Source organism: Dendropsophus ebraccatus, chromosome 5, assembly GCF_027789765.1.
Source record: "Dendropsophus ebraccatus isolate aDenEbr1 chromosome 5, aDenEbr1.pat, whole genome shotgun sequence".
Lineage (NCBI taxonomy): Eukaryota > Metazoa > Chordata > Amphibia > Anura > Hylidae > Dendropsophus > Dendropsophus ebraccatus.
The window spans coordinates 47,427,339-47,445,023 of NC_091458.1; the positions used below are offsets into that span (position 1 = coordinate 47,427,339).

The following is a 17,685-nucleotide window of genomic DNA, read 5'->3' on the forward strand; positions in this document are numbered from 1 at the left end:
CTATAAAGCTGTAACACATTTCTGAGTTTAATGTTTCCTGAATGCAACTTTTTAAACAGTCTTCATTAAAAATGTCCTACCATTTAGCTGCTACTCAAAGATAACACAAATCTATCAGACAGGCTTTCAACTCTCTCAGTGTTAGAGATAGCAGCATGGAATTTGAGAGAGGAGGGGGGGGGGGGGTTTACATATAAGTTCAGATTGTGGACATCAGGGAGAGAATCCCTGGAAGCCAGCTTACATAGACTGTAGATAGGGTGGAAAGAACACACAAGGTACTCTGCAGGTGAAAATCACAATGGCTGTGTACAGGTGTAGAAAGCAGACACAGCAAAATACAGACTCCTGATCACACAGACCTCACATGCGGCATGTATTACTGGAAGGACACATCCACATGAGAAGAATCTAGACCCTATGAGCAGGCTGAAAACTGCATATCAGGGAGGGAGGAAGTTTTCAGACTAAAAGTTTTCATAAAAAAGAAATCAAACTGCAGGGGTAGGGGGAATGTAACAAACTATCCAGACTCACCTCTCCCCATGCCTCTCCAGCGCTAGATCTACGAGACCCCCGCCAGGCTTCGGGATCTCCTGCAGAGCTCTAGGGGTACACCATTACCAGCGCTTTTCATGCAGCCCCCCTTTCCCTGAGCCAGTCTAAGGGAGGACTGGTGGGACCACTGAAGCCACCGCATTCATGGAGGACTGTATTGTATCCACTAAGGCCTACTACCCCAATCCTCTCAGTAACACCCATTGGGCCTCCACAGCTCACTTTACCCCCCCCCAGGCTGCAGCAAGAAGACATTGTTATTTTAACCTTATCCCTTTTAATCTCTCACTTTTGTAAAGGCAATGTAACCAAGGGAACAATTAAGAGGATGCTGGGGAATATGAGAGATTTCCTATTTATGCTTAGTCTGTTACTGATTGAGATAATCCCATACTACCTATCAGCAGTAGAAGATGCAAACCAGAATGCATGAAAGAACTTGGGTGACTAAATAAAGCTGGTAAAAAAAATAAAAGCAAGTGAAAATTCTGGTGGATAGTATGGGATTATCTCAATCAGTAACAGTCAAAGCATGGGTAGAAAATCTTCCATATGCCCCAACATCCTTTTGATTGATCACTTGGTTACATTGCCTTTACAAAAGTAAGGTCCCTATTACACAGATGATCGGTGATTATCCCTCTGTGTAATAGAGACAACGATCAATTGATGAAACCATCGTCGGCTGATCGTTTCTTTAGGTCCTGACCTAAAATCATCAGCCGTCGGGTGCACATCAATATGTGTAATAGTGATGCACAGCCAATGGCTGACGATTCAACAAACAGTTAATACATTAACCCCCCCCCACACACACACACACACACACACTCCCGGTCTTCTCTTGTCTTCTGCTCTTTTGCCAGGACTGCGCGCTGCAGCTTCTCCGAGCTGACAGGCTGGTCAGCCAATCACTGGCTGCGGCGACCCCGGTGATTGACTGAGTGAGCCGCACTCTCCATTGTGTAAACTGACAGGTCTGTGTGGCCGACATGTCAGTTTTTCGTGCGGCTGGTTCTAACAACAATGGCCGTGATTTATGCAAAAGATACGTTGTGTGAACATACCTAAAAGTCTAAAATTCCTCTGTCGGGTCTGGACTTTAATTGAATAGGATGTTCACTTCAAGGTCCCTGTAGTGCTAGCAATTGATGGGGTATGGAAAGCCTGTACACTAGAAGACATCAATGGCAATTACTAGACCCTCCAAGGATAAAAATATTAGAAGCATCTCCAATTATTTGTGGCGGATGAGTTGCTGTCCTCACTGCTATAGATTTAATTATTGCTCAGCTATTTGCTTTCAATGCTCCAGCCCGGCTACCTAACAGCTTGATAAATACCACCTATATAGTGTTTGTACTCAGGCCACTGGCTTAATGTATCGCTAAATCATAGAAGACATTTCTTTTCCAGGTAGAAGGGAGGAGTCTTCAGGAAAGCTTATTGATCTTCCATTTGTAGCCAAATATCAGGTTTAACCCTATCTGGTTTTTATGTAGCACTATATATTAGGACTATATGATATAATGAGCCCAGTTTTAAATGGCTATTGCATAGGAAAATATGGTAGTCTGGTACATTTGCAGAATGCAAGGTTTAATCATAAGCTGTTGTTGGACTATCATTTCTAGCATGCCATACTTGTTGTTGCTTTATGTATAAAATGGATAGGACACAAAGGCTTCTATAACCAAACAGGCACCAGAGCTAAATTTACCCCTAGAGCAGAATGGTGTTTCATTGTTACAGAGATCAGTGACCTGTCCTTGGTGCTGAAGGCAGTGCTTCTTTGAACATATTGCTGTACAAGATGTTCCAACTCTTTTAGTCGTGCACTAGGTCTGTACCAAACATAAAAGAAATTCAGAGAATGTATTATGCATAGTGCTTTATAGCCATAATAAATAACGTAGTAGGTCGGTAAAGATTGTATGTCTATGCTCTGGGCTGGAGGACTGTACTTTGCATCTCCACCCCTAGGTGTCACTGCTTTTATTGTATTATATAGCAAAGCTGAAGGGTAGTAACTAATAGATTAACTGTAAACTTGATCTTTCTCATGTGTATGCCACTGTACGGGCCAGTTCACACAGAGAAAAAGTGGTGAAATTCCATGGTGGAGCTCTTTGCCAGGAATCCCGCCTGCATCGGTGGCCCACAGTGTCTGCACGCCTCTTCTTCCGTCGCTCTTCACTCAAAGAATTGACATGTCAATTATTTGAATGGAGAACAATGGAAGCGGAGGTGCGCTAGCCCTCCCATTGACACACTGAGGCAGGCGGGATTCTGCAGCAGAAAGTTCGTCCAATTGTGAACTGGCCGCAAGTGTGTAAACTGTGAACAAATCCCTGAATAGGGTACCTGTTTTCTTTCCTTTCTCTGTGACCTATAATAACACGGCTTCTTAGTTTTTTTCTTAAACCCCCCACAGCAGAGCACCTAAGGGTCTGGATAGGGCCCCACTCAAACCCTGCAGGCAGCCCACCATCAACACCACTAGTCAAGCCTAAAGTCAAGTCAATCCAGTTTATTCAAGTCAGTCTAAAGCAAATTTAAAGTAATTGGAGAAAATATACTATCTAGCAACGAGATGCTGTGATATCTGAAGTGAAAGTATTCTATTCTCACATACCCAGCTCATCAATGGATCTCAGCAAAGTATTTTCCTGTAATGCACCTTTATTAAAATAGACTGTTTATTGTGTACTGTCACTTTAAAAAGATTCAAGTTCAATTGCTGGACTCTTTGGTTCTTCGCTCTACACCTGCACTACAAATTGTTCCAATAAAGAGTGTGTATTGTTACATCTAGGGGTGGGCACATACCACTCCTGGCCACCGTAACAAGTGCCTAAGCGGTACATACCATCTTGCCTCTAGTCAAACACCACCTGGCTCCCCTGGCTTACCACACTAGTATGTTGGTAATGTGCCACTTTACACTTAGCATGCAATAACAATTGGACTTTATGGCAGAGTAGGGCCACAGGTAGGTGGCATGACAATATCATGCTGTTTGCCACCTGTGTCACGGCACTGATTTCATAGCCACGAATAAGCTTCAGCGGCTCTACTCATTGTGGGATCAGGGTTAGGTGAGTATAACTTTTATCATTACATTTGTTAGAGGGATTTTTCTACCTATTAACCAATAAGAGGAGGCAGAAAAGTGAGCATTTTTTGTGTAGGTTCACAATACAGAATAATAAAACAGTAATAAACTCATTTGTGCCACCACACAGTACAAACACCCACCTTTATTATTTACTGGGGGCATTATTACTCTTACAGTGTGGTGGGCAAAGAGAATATTGTTATCACTGTGTTGGGGTACTAAGGGGACGTTATTAAAGCTGTATTATTAGGCTGGGTTCACACTGCGGTTTTTTTAACGGACACAAAAGTAGTGTCAGCTATGTTTTGTGTCCGTCAAAAAAAACTGATCAGTTTTGATCCGTTTTTTTACAATAGAAGTCAATGGAAAAACGGATGCACACAAATGCATTCGTTTTTTTCATCCGTTTTTTGCAAAAAACGGATGAAAAAACGAATTGCAAAAACGCAGTGTGAACCCAGCCTTACCGACTGAAAGAGACAAAGACGGCATTATTTATTATATCCTTTATTATTATGCCTTAAAGAATGCTTTTCAAAATATCACAAACTCTGGGAAACCCTGACCAACTAGGGAACCAGTCTCCTCTTATATTATATGGGCCCATAGAGCGATATTGCCTGCAACTCACCACCACAACCAGTAGAAGCCTTTCACTTTTAGTACTTCAAATTCTAGGTTTAGGCATATCTTTATCGAATACTTAAACCCTTCCAAATAATCCTACTGATAATCCTCTATATCTTTGAAACCCTTCTCTACCCTAATCTACTAGGTACTCCACTTCCTATAATATGAATATATCTCTATCTATCTGGCTATTTAATACCATTAGTCCAAGCTAGCACACCACAAAAAGAAAAAAAGGTTCGAAGAGTTAAAAGAGAAAAAATAAACAGAGAAGAGAAATTCTAAAATTATCTCTCTCTATCTTTCCCCTCTTAACCTCTTCCCTCCCCCTCATTACTTGATGCAGATACATACGTGATATTATATAAATAGCCTTCCAGGGTCTGCAGTAAGGTGCGGACAGCCTACAACCATCACACAACACTTCGAAATGATGAGAACACATACTTAAAGGGGTTATCCATATTTAACAAGGTTTTAAAAGGACCCCAAAGAATACATGAGCAGGTACTCACCTCATCAATCCCGCGCTTATGCCCCATTCAAGCTCTGGTTAGCACCACAGTTTTCCCTTTGGAGCAGGCGTCATGTCATGATGTCAGCTGTGACAGGCTATACTCCTGGCATGAGGGCTGCCATAACTGAGTAATGATGCCAGGAGTATAGCCTGTGACCTCTGACTGGCTGCAGCAGTCACATGACATCTGCTCCAGTAAAACGAGGGATCCGAGCAGGATCAGTGAGGTGAGTATATGCTCATTTGTTTTTTTTTATGCATTTGGGAACTTTTTAAAAACATAGACAGTCCCTTTAAATTTACCTTTATGCTGGCTGCTTATTCCAGAAACGGGCCCCTACTCCTTACTGATCTCTCTGTAATTGGAACCTATGAGATCTTACAGATTCTAGGTTGTTGCTTTCACGCTGCTGCTGTTGCTTGTTGTAGGAGCAGCTATACCCTAGTGCATTGTGTAGCTCTAAGGATGTGTTCATAGTATGCAGTGGTGGCGTCCATAAAAATTCATAAAAGCTGGATTATTACAGACACATTTACTAATGTAAAGGCTTTATGCTATGGATGCTTTATAGATATGGAAGACTAGTGCTCAAGTGGCCATTTTGTATCACTTTAGAAGAATACACACATGGTTTAAGGGTTTGCCTATGTAAACAAATCATCCCCTATTCTCAGGATTAAAAGGGGTCGGACTGCTGCAGCCCCAAGCCTCCCCCCCACCACACACACCGTTATCTCCAGAACCATTGAAGATAGATAAATGCTTGTGGTAGGGGATGACTAGTGCTTATAGGCAAAAAGGATTGTCCAACGAAAATCTTTTTCTTCCAAAACAACTAGTTTCAGAAAGTTATATAGATTTGTAATTTACTTCTACTTAAAAATCTCAAGTCTTCCCATATTTATCAGCTGCTGCATGTCCTGCAGGAAGTGGTGTAAGTGGTGTTTTCTTTCCAGTATGACACAGTGCTCTCTACTGACATCTCTGGCCGAGACAGGAACTGTCCAGGGCAGGGGAGGTTTTCTACAGGAATTTGCTGCTGCTCTGGACAGTTCCTGACATGGACAGAGATGTCAGCAGACAGCATTAGGAAAGACTGGAAAGAAAACAACATTTCCTGCAGGACGTACAGCAGCTGATAAGTATTGGAAGACTTGAGATTTTTAAATAGAAGTAAATTACAAATCTATATAACTTTCGAAAACCAGTTGATTTGACAGAAAAAAACATTTTCACTGGACAACCCCTTTAAAGAATGACCCTTTTAGAGCAGTCACATAGGGACATAGGAAAAACCCTTCTGCCCCCATCTCTCCTACCATCTGCTTTCTTTATAATCTGCACTCATAGTCCATTGTACACTTCTATCCTCAAAATGCCAGAGGGACAAGGACAACTAGGCCTTATATACTTGTCCTTAAATGATTTAGGCGTGTGGCTTTATTCATCCCTTTCTTGAAAATTAACCGCTTGTCATGAAAGCGAATATAACTGTTTAAACCAGCCGTCGCCTGCCCGCTGCTTGTATTCCTAAATCATCTTTCTTGTTGTTGACTTGTTCTACAATACAGTCCTTCATCTAAATAACATGTATTGATGTGCTCCTGGGGGAGTGAGAGAGTTCTCACAGAGTATTATTACTGCTGGCTCACAGCCCTTCCTATCACCTCTAGTTACACAGGGGGAGGACAGAAACACACACAGGCTTGGAAGTGTCGTATTCAGCACAAGCTGCCACAGATCCTCTGATTAAACTTCATTGGATTCTCTACAAACGCTCAGCGAGTTAACTGGAGCAGGTGCCTCACCGCCACTTGTGTGAAAAGACATAGTAAAGTCTATAATTAAGGAGGCCGCACTTACTGCCATGCAAGTGTCTGCTAAGGTTTTGTCTTAGACTTGAAATCCACATAATGGCCCAGAAGTTTCTATTACTTGAGTGTTCTTGTACAATGTGGATGTAATGTATATGGACTGTCTGTATAGGTACCTGACATGGGATGTGCAGCCATTTAGGGAGTAGTATATTGTAATAATTACGCATACATTCTATTTTATTCTCATCCTAGCTCATCTATCTATCTTATTCTGCAAATCTTGAAGACATGCCCATCCACACCAGAGGATGTAGCTTTAGTCATGAGGTCAATTCTATTATTATGGTAATACTATTACTATGGGGGTGATTTTGAGCTGTTTACTTTCCTCAATGCTTGGCAGCGGATGTCTTATTTTAGGTTATTATACCTATTATATTTAGCTTACACCTTTTTTATTTTTTTACACCCTTTTTTATTTTTTGCAAGAAAGGGAAAAAAACCCTTTTATTCCTTAGGTCCAGAGGCTTCTGCAGCCTCTACAGCTTTTGCTCTGTAAGTCCTATTTCTCTTCATACTTGAATACAGGATATATGATGCTCTCTGTAGTCTGCCCTATGTGGGCTTTCTCCCCTATCTACAGCTTTCCTCCAAGTATTTCCTCCCTACCTATGTATTCTTTAAGCTGGTATGTAAATCCCTCCCTAAGGTTGGGTTCACACTACGTATATTTCAGTCAGTATTGTGGTCCTCATATTGCAACCAAAACCAGGAGTGGATTGAAAACACAGAAAGGCTCTGTTCACACAATGGTGAAATTGAATGGATGGCCGCCATTTATTGGCAAATATTTGCTCTTATTTTAAAACAACGGCTGTTAAATTGAAATAATGACAGTCATTTACTGTTATATGGCGGCCATCCACTCAATTTCATCATTGTGTGGACAGAGCCTTTCTTTGTTTTTAATCCACTCCTGGTTTTGGTTGCAATATGAGGACCACAATACTGACTGAAATATACGTAGTGTGAACCCAGCCTAATGCTATATTAAACTATGAGAGAGCTGAAAGTCTGTCTGACAGTTTTGTCATATCTTTCTCTTAGTTGCAGCTAAATGGTAGAAGATTTTTAATAAAGACGTGCGTTTAGGAAACAGATTACCAATAAACACATTCAGTGAAAATGTGTCCATAGTCTCACTATCAGATGCAATAATTAGAGATGAGCGAACCGGTTCGGCCAGTATGGGATCCGGTTAGGATTTTTCCAAAAATCCGAGTCCGAGTCCGCTCCGATTTTTTTTTTTTTTCTTCTTGCTTTCTAAAATGGCAGCCACCATTCTAGAAAGCAGGAAGTGTTCCAGGTGGGAAAAGCGCTTTCCCATGATGCCCGTAACACATCCAATCAGCAGGGATCTTGCACTAGCCCACCCCCTGTGTGACATCGGTATTGCTTTAAGAGGAGCGGTCACATGACCGCACCACGCAGTCTGCATAGAGAGGGGAAGGAGGTTGTTACTGGCTGCAGTGCACACAGCTCGTGATTATCAAAACGCTGCTGGTGCTGCTGCTGTTGTGTACTACAGACTACTGAGAAGATATTGTAGGAAAGGAAAGATTAGGAAAGCGGAGAGGAGAAACATCTAGTGATTGAGAGAGAAATATAGAGAGGGCGAAAGATAGATAGATTAGGCATAGGACAGCAAAGGGTGCACGGAACAAAAATGTGCTGTACAGATATACAAGTCCTATACTTCTGATAGTGTGTATATCCCATCCGTCTTATCCTGAGAGACAAAAATACCTGGTGCAGGTGTATAGCATAAAAGTCTTTAAAAAAGTGCTATACATGTTGGCCTACATGTTGACTACTGTTGCTGATGCCTGTCCTCCATGTTGGCTACTGCTGCTCCTGCCTGGCCTCCATGTTGACTACTGTTGCTGATGACTGTCCTCCATGTTGACTACTGCTGCTCCGGTACTGGCCTCAAATGACTATTGCTGGACCTCCCTTGGCCTCCAATGACTACTGCTGCTCCTTCACTGCATTTGTGACCTTTTTCCTGCATAGACCCAGTAATGGTGAATTTCCTGCATAGACCCTGTAATGGTGAATTTCCGGCATAGACCCTGTAATGGTGAATTTCCGGCATAGACCCTGTAATGGTGAATTTCCGGCATAGACCCTGTAATGGTAAATATTGAAGTCTAAAAAAAAAAAAATGACTGAGATATTGAAAAGATAATGATGTTACTGGCATGTAGAGCCCTAAATTCAAACAAATACGCTACCCCCGCATCACACAGATGCTTTAAAGTGTAACTATAAAATATTTTGACCTTTCAGTTTTAGTTAGCTTAGGTCATGATAAGAATTTTTGCAATATACATTAATAACCTAAAATGCACAGTTTTTTAAATACATGAAGCATAAAGTCCCCCTTAAGCTGTGTTAGCCTCTGACTTATTTCTGCATTCCTGCTGGACACGCCCCCTCCCTGGAGATCCGTCCTGAGTGTACGGACTCTGACAGGAGGATCAGATAACAGCCCTGACACACAGAGACATAAACAAACCCTCCTCCCCTCCTCCTAGCAGCACGTTCTCCCCCCCTCCCCTCACAGAGATCACATAGCAGAGCTGAGGGTGTTGTGTGTGAGGAGCAGCGCAGGGGAAGAGCTAGATGGAGGGACAAATACCCAGAGCTTCACCCAGGGAGGACATGCCACCATGACTCCAATGTGCTGCATGAGGGAGAGTGGGTGAGTCACTGAGGGGAGGACTACAAGTCCCAGCACAACACAGCTGTAGTCCTTCCATAGTACATATAACATTCACTATCAGAGGTCTGCAGCAGGTGCCCCCACCTCCATGGCTGACATTATCCTACAGTGTTATGAGAGCAGATGACTGTATCCAATCCCACTGTGTGTGATACCATCTGCTGGGGCTCTGTATCTAATCTTACATTGTGATACTGTATGCTGGGGCTCTATCTGATCCTGCTATGTGTGATACATCTGCTAAGGTGCTGCTCAGTGGATAGAGGGACGCAGCCAGGGAGATGAGGGATAGGCCACACCCACTTTGTCTCAGCCACAAGAAAAATTCATTTATTCTTCTGAGCCAAACAACTGGGGATATCTCAGCAACCGCACACAATATCAACACAGTTTAGGGCTCTTTTTAAAGGGTAACACATGGGCTTTTTATTTGAGGAATTTCATTTTTTGGCTACTGAAATTATAGTTACGCTTTAAACTATGAAATCCGAAGAAATCCGAAGAAATCCGAAATTCGGTCTAACCGAACTTTCCGGAAAAATCCGGAAGTCCGGTCGGAACGAACTTTTGAAAAGTTTGCTCATCTTTAGCAATCATTGTGCTGTGTAAAGAATCATTTTAATGAACATTAAACGTTAACGTTAAACAGCATATTTTGCAGTTGCCTTCACTTGTAAAAAAACCTAAGTTGCCAACATGAAAAAGCTGATCCAGTAAAGCACTACTAAAACTAGTAGTGCCTCTCAAATTGTGGGATGAACCTTACCATTGTAAAAGCCCCTATGTGCTGGTAAGGTGCAACGGGGGAGCTCTTGCATCTGGCAGGAGAATTCTTGCATGTTCTCTTTTTAGTGTTTATTCACTTGCTGGCAGCAGTGATAATCAGTCTGGGTCCATGCTGGGTTTGTATTGTGTTTATTGTATTGAGTTAATTTCCTCAGTCTATATAAAGGATCCATGTACGGTATTAGAGTTGGTCATATTTGCCTGATATTGAACTGCTAGCCTCTTCTGCCGTGTGCAGTCCATGTCTGTCCAGTCTGCCTATATGGGTTTAAGTATATGTTTTTTTGGACTGTAAAGAATTCAAGAGACAAATGAAAAGTAAAGTGAAAGGGTTTTCTAGGAAAAATCTATTGATGACCTTATTCATGGGATAGGCCATCAATAGCAGCCCGGCGGGCTGCCGAGTGTCAGTCAGCTGTTCTCCAGCTGGAAGTAACCTTAATAAATGGGATCTGCGCTACATTCACCCCTGCCCAATGTACAGTCAAGGCTTTGGGCTCCATACACTCTGTTAACTTTGGGTACCATGGCTGTGCAGAACAGCTGAACATTGGGGGTTCTTGGTTTTGGAACCCAGCTGATCTGCTATAGATCTTTTGGTTTTGCCTTATTAAACTTTTTAGAGGAATATGTTTAATTTTATCATGCACTTTCAATACAGACAATGAGGTGAGCAGGTATTACCCAAGTCTGTCTAGTGAGGCCCCAACTGTAAAAGTACAAGGCAACAGTGGGTAAGGCAAGTAAGCATAGTCAGTAGTCCAAGTGATACACAGTAGAATTAGAACGGTACCCAGGAATGAAGTCAAATACAGGTGGATGGGTGAGGCTGGCGGCACAGCTGCATACTTGCTTGTATGTTTATTCTTAGAGCTGGCTGCCCATCATTCTGTTCTGTGCTACTGTAAGTCCTGGGGGTAACTGATTTATTGGGAGTCTCCATTAGGACCCACACATTTTGCTATTCTATAAAAGGCGTGGACTGGATGTTTTATTTGCTTAAAGTGATTGTTAACGTCTGTTTTTTTTGTTTGTTTGTTTTTTAGAAACAGCAAAAACTTTGCTCCAGGGTTGTTTCTGGTAATCTGCTCCACTACATTCAAGTGAATAATGCTAATCTACAATACCAGACACAGCCCATGGATGAGAACAATGCCCTTACTGAATAACAGCCTGCATGGGCTCTTTAAAGCGACTCTGTACCCACAATCTGACCCCCTCAAACCACTTGTACCTTCGGATAGCTGCTTTTAATCCAAGATCTGTCCTGCGGTCCGTTTGGCAGGTGATGCAGTTATTGTCATAAAAATTAACTTTTAAAATTGCAGCCCGTGCCAAACGGGAGTATCTGTGCCCTAACTTTGCACTACCCCTCCGTCCCTCCTCCCCGCCCTCCTATCATTAGGACTGCTCCACGCGGATTGCCTATTATTCACCACCTGTGTTACCACAGCGCATGGGCTGGGTCATTAAGACACCTGTGCAATGTTCAAACAGAAGAAAATGTTTCAGTGGCATTCCTAATGATGAGGAGGGTGGGGAGGAGGGGTAGAGGGGTGGTGCATACTTAGAGCACAGATACGCCCGTAGGGCACAGGGCTGCAATTTTAAAATTAATTTTTTAGGACAATAACTGCATCACCTGCCAAACGGACCTCAGGACAGATCTTGGATTAAAAGCAGCTATTCGAAGGTACAAGTGGTTTGGGGGGTCAGATTGTGGGTACAGAGTCACTTTAAGAGTACCTGTTACTTCTTTTTATACAATAATAGATTATCTACTACTATTTCCACACTACCACATTTCCTACATTTTATAATATTTGTGCACACTTGTTGGTAGATTTTGCCCATCGGTGACACTGCAGAGAAATGTTTCAGTTAGTGAAGACTTTCAGTGCAGCCTCCCACCACCAGGGATGTACGGTGCCTCTTGACCTCGCTCAATTCCATTAATGATTAGTACATCTTACATAAGCGAAAGGCTAGCGTCGAGGAAGTCAGGATCATCAAGGACTAACATGAAAAAAGCCCAAGATCTGCAGATTTAATATTGCATTTTCCTGTCAATGTTGGCGATGCCTATTAAAACACACATATAATAACTTACCAGTAGAACCTGCAAGCCTCCATGCAATATTCCTGTATAATAGGGATACTACATAAAACACACTTAAACACCTTGATTGATTCTAATGGAGCCGCAGTCCTGTGGCACCAGCATCCCTGTGGTGGCGACTGTCTATTGATGATAAAATCTTAAAGCGATGTATCTACTGGTACATTCGCTGCAATTTTTAGAGGTTGTTCAGACATGTCAAGTTAAGATAGTACCAGAGCTTAATTGTGCCAGAGGAAGCACACAGCTACGCTCTGCACTCTCTTTCGCCATCCAATCTCATTCATAGCAGGAGTCAGGCTTCATAGACCGGCAAGTCAAGCACATGGATGTCATGCCTTCCTTGGTTTTAACTCACAATCGCAGTGGGTCTGAGGATTAAGATCTGGTACAATGTCAACTTTTGACATGTCTGAACAACATGTTAAAAATTCATACAAATGACGGTACCACTTTAAGAAATAATTTCTTTTTTTTTTCCCCTCAAAGAAGCAAAACAAGCCTATCATTATGAATGCTTTATGGAACGCTACAGCAAGCAGCTCCTGTAATATACACAAATGAATACCTGTCTAATAAAACCAGTGAAATTACCCATTCAAGACTTAGGGCCTTATTACACAGGACAATTATTGTAAAACAAAATCGTTATATCGTTTGGATTTGAACAATAATCATTATGTGTAATAGTAGGCAATGATTAAACGACCAATGAGAAATCGTTGATTGTTTGATAGAATCCGGATCTATTTTTATCATTAATCATTCACAAATCATTCGAACACAGTTCGGTGTAATAACGCGTCATTCGCTCGTTCCCAGCCAGGAAAGGATGAGCGCAAAAAGGACCGTAAGTAACGATCATTGTTCTGTCTAATAGGGTGCACGATTGACCCTTAGATGACCTAGGACGTACCAGTACGCCCTGGAAGTCTGTGCCCAGACTACCCTGGGCGTACCGGTACATCCTGAGCTATGAAGTGCGCTCCGCTCTGGAGCAGGTGGGGGCTGGCTGCAGTGAACAGCCGGCACCTCACCATTAATGACAGGCTGCAGTGATCACGGCGTTTAGGTGTAAGTGACAGGAGGAGTCCCCTATCACTTACCGATCGGGACCCCCACAGTCCCGATCGTTAAAATGGACCGCCGGAGGTCTCTCATCTGCCTTCGTGCCGTACGATCAGCGATCTGCTCACTGAGCCTGCACGGGCAGGCTCAATGAGCAGATGGCCTATCACACTGATCAATGCTATGCCTATGGCATAGCAGTGATCAGTGTATGAAGCCAAACTAATGTATGTAAAATTCCCCCAAAGGGACTTAAAATGTGTAAAAAAAAAAAGGAAAAATCACTAATACACTACCCCAAAGCCCCTCCTCCAATAAAAGTTCAAATCACCCCCCTTTCCCATTATATAAATAAAACATATAAAAATAAATAAACATATAATATACCGTAGCGTGCGTAATTGTCCGATCTATTAGAATATAACAAGCCTCATTGCAAACGGTGAACGACGTAGACAAAAAGAGGGAAAAAAGTGTGCGGATTACCGATTTTATGTTACATTATATATAAAAAAAGTTAATAAAAAGTGATCAAAACGTCCGATCTTCACAAATATGGTATTAATAAAAACTAGAGATCATGGCGGAAAAAATGACACCCCATACAGCCCCATAGGTGAAAAAATAAAACCGTTATAAACGTCACAATAGGCCCATTTTATTAATATTTAATTGCCAAAAAAAGGATTTCATTAAAAAATATATATATAACATTAGAGAATCTGTGTAACCTGCATATGGTTGTGTTCGGGCTGACCTATAGAATAGTGGTATCATGTCGCTGTTACCATATAGTGCATTACGTAGACACAGGAACCCTTCCAAACGTTACCATATTGTATTTTTTTTTACGATTTGACCTATTTATATCTTCATAAATAATATATTTTGGGTTCCATCATACATGTTATGGTAAAATGAAAGACGCCCTTACAAAGAACAACTATTCCTGTAAAAAATAAGCCCTTACATGGCTCTGTAGATAGAAAACTCAAAGTGCTAGAGCTCTTAGAAGGGGAGGAGGGAAAAACAAAAGTACAAAGATAAAAATTTGCGCGGTCCACTGGGTCATTTTGGGCCTGGTCCTCAAAGGGTTAAGATTGTTTGTCATATCAGTCGTTTGAGATCGTTTATCGTTAATCGCCGAAAAATCGTCCCATGTAACACCACCCTTACTTACATCTCACTTACTGGCAGATTTATATCAAAGTGTACAGCATAGTAACTATTATTATTATTGTGTGTGTGTGTGGGGGGGGCTGTAGACAGCCAGGACTTTAAGCATTTATTCCTTGCCAGCATGGATCATTGAAAGGGGACGGCACCCCCCAGGCCACCCTTGTCTGTGCGTATATAGCGGTCAGCAGGGTCTCTTTTGTTATACAAATAACTTTGCATGAGAACATGAAAATGTCAGCTTTTACAAGGCTGCAGGAAGACACAAGCGCTAATTCTTTGTGACTCTTGACTCCCTCTGTATTAGTCTATTATTATCATTATGCTGCTATGAGCCACAGAGTGATCAAACTACACCAGCAAGTGCAGTCTAATCTTAATGCTAAAAACAGAGGTTGAAGAGCATCAAATAAGCCCTTGTTAAGGTAGTGGCAACTCTTACCTCCGTATATGTCATCCCTGTTGTGTCATTGGTAAAAGTAATATGGTCTTGCAGTGATGTTATATAACAGCAACAAAACAGATACAAATAGATACGAGGATCATTCTTCCTGGCATTGAATTGCTCATCGGCATTGATGACACATAGTTGGTCAAGATAATTTTTTGTAAAGACTGATGCTGCATTTACACGGAGCGATAATTCGCCCGATCGTACGATTAACGATTTCAAATTAACGTTTTTTTTATAACGATCAGCGTTTAGACGGAACGATATATGATACGGAAAAATCGTTTTGCAATCGCTTAAGCCCATCTCGCACATAGGTTAAATCGGTGAACGACTGTTTACACGGAATGATCTGCGAATTTTTCGCAAACGACCAGCGACGATTTGAGAACAAGTTCAAAGATCAAAATGAACGATTTCTCGCTCGTCGCTTGATCGTTCGCTGCGTTTTCACGTACGATTATCGTTCAAATTCCATCGTTATCGTGCAAATTCGCACGATAATCGTTCCGTGTAAACGCAGCATACAGACCCTATTACACCAACAGATTATCTTGCAATTTTTTTTTTAAGCCAAAGCCAGGAATGGATTTAAAAAGAGGAGAAATCTCAGTCTTTCCTTTATGACCTGATCCCTGTTTATAGTCCATTCCTGGCTTTGTCTAAAAAAAAAATCTGTCAGATATAATCTGTTGGTGTAATCAGGGCCGAATTTAGGGTAAATGGCGCCCTGTGCAAAACCTTTTAAGGCGCCCCCCTTCCCCCCCACTTAAGTTAAAATAAAGCTCCTTTAGCCTTCCACCCATCCAGACATCACCCATCGCCAGACCCCCCCCTCCCGCCATACACACAAATACCCCTCAGCCATTCACACAACTACCACCCCCAGCCTACCACCCCCACCTCTCCCTTAAAGGGTATAACCCTACACTGTGGCATACACATAGCGCTCAGCAGTGTTCGTAAAGTCCATAGAGAGTTAATGGAGTCTTGGCCGTGCACATGCAGAATCATACCTTTCCTAAGGGCCGTATTTTTCTATTTTTAAAGACGTTCAGCAAAGGGATAAAAAATCCTTTCTGTCTCGGGATGGGGGGAACATAATAAACAAGGTATTTACTCGTCCCAGTGCCCGTGAAGTGCAGTGATCTGCTTTTGGACCCCGCTCAGTCAGGGGCGGGACAGCGCTGCAGTCACTGATTGGCTGAGCAGGGTAAATTCCGCCCTTCAGTGACATGGCAGCTGGGTCATGACGTACCTAGCTGGGAAACAATGACATCCATTGGGTACGGGAGCCAGGTAATGTGGTAATGTATATCTTCTTTATTATTTTCCCCCTGCCCAATATCAATTCCACCAACCCCCCCCCCCCCCCCAACAGACTTCCCCTTTAAGAAGAGAAAGTGCACAATCATACTAGGTTTTGGAGCCACACAGCACTTTTTATGCAGTTTTTATAATTAAAGTCTTTTCAATAAACGTCCACTACTGGCCTTGGTGCCAAAAACTGAATGAAAAACTTCCACAAACACATATTCCCTATAGGCTGCAAAGTGAATATAAGTAGCTAAATTATAAGGCATGTGAAATATAAGCAAATGAACTTGTCATCACTTTCATGCTGCCTAAACCATGAGTGATCTGGTCATCCCTAGTGACTTCACCCATCCCATCCGCCTTGAATGAGAGATGAAGGAAAGATCTATCAATCATGACGGGTGGGGTGGGGAGAGGCCTCCAGGGACGGCCCAGCTGACTCCTGGTTCAGGCAGCATAAAACGTCATGACAAAATATCTGCAATGCTTAGAATGATTTTCCCTATGGATCCATAACCGGAATCAATCTAGTCCCAAAAGTAAAACAATAATTATTTTTATAGGGGTTATCCAGGCTTGAAAAAATATGGCCGTTTTCTTCCAGAAACACTCCTGTCTTCAGTTTGGCTTTGTTTTTGCAACTCAGTTCCATTGAAATAAATGGAAGCTAAACCGTAATACCACACACAACCTGAGGATGGGGGGAGGTGGTGTTTTAGCAATAAACTAGCTATGTTTTTTTCTAATTCCGGACAGCCCCTTTAAATGTAGTTAGCTTGTTAACTTTTATTATTGCATCTAAAGCCACGTCTATTTTCCTTAAAGATTCATAAAGAAGAGAAGAAATAAGGAGGTTTATTACTTACGTGTTCCATCAAACCTGGTCGCTATGGTATCTAGGAATGTATTCTGAGGAGCGAGCAGCCCTCTCATGGCTGGCATCGTCTACTTCTCGCTGTACCCGCTCTCCAAGCGCAGGCTGGAACAGAACACATACAGATCTGTCACTAATCTGCCTGACAAAAGCTATTAGAAAGTAGCTTCCAATGTTTGTGTCTCTAGCCTAGGACATGCGGGCAGGCGAGGACTGCTGCCATGTGACTGTCTATGGTTAGAGGGACAGATTATTATCATACATCAAGCGTTGCCTGTCAGTGACTGCTGGGGCAAAGTGTGCTTTACATTGTTTCCCGGAGTTCACCATCCCGGCTGCCCTTATAGCAGTACCCTATAGCAGAGCATTTGTTACTAGCCTTCAGCAATGGAAATCATTAAAGGACATCTATGCCCGGGTTGCCTGCAAATCCTTTAAATTAGCTTTTATGGAGCTAGGCTGAAATAT

General features: G+C 42.2%; 1 protein-coding gene across 3 annotated transcripts in view; it reads right to left on the minus strand.

Moving 5' to 3' along the window:
- Window positions 1-17,285, minus strand: part of KCNH3 (potassium voltage-gated channel subfamily H member 3) — a 47,493-nt gene extending 30,208 nt beyond the window's left edge. For 2 of the 3 annotated variants that reach the window (XM_069972134.1, XM_069972133.1), the window contains exon 1: window positions 17,210-17,285. In XM_069972134.1, the coding sequence (XP_069828235.1) occupies window positions 17,210-17,285 (76 nt within the window). Of the gene's footprint in view, window positions 1-537; window positions 572-17,209 lie in introns of those variants that run through there. The other variant, XM_069972135.1, reaches the window with a different exon arrangement.
- Between the last annotated feature and the right edge of the window lie 400 nt (window positions 17,286-17,685).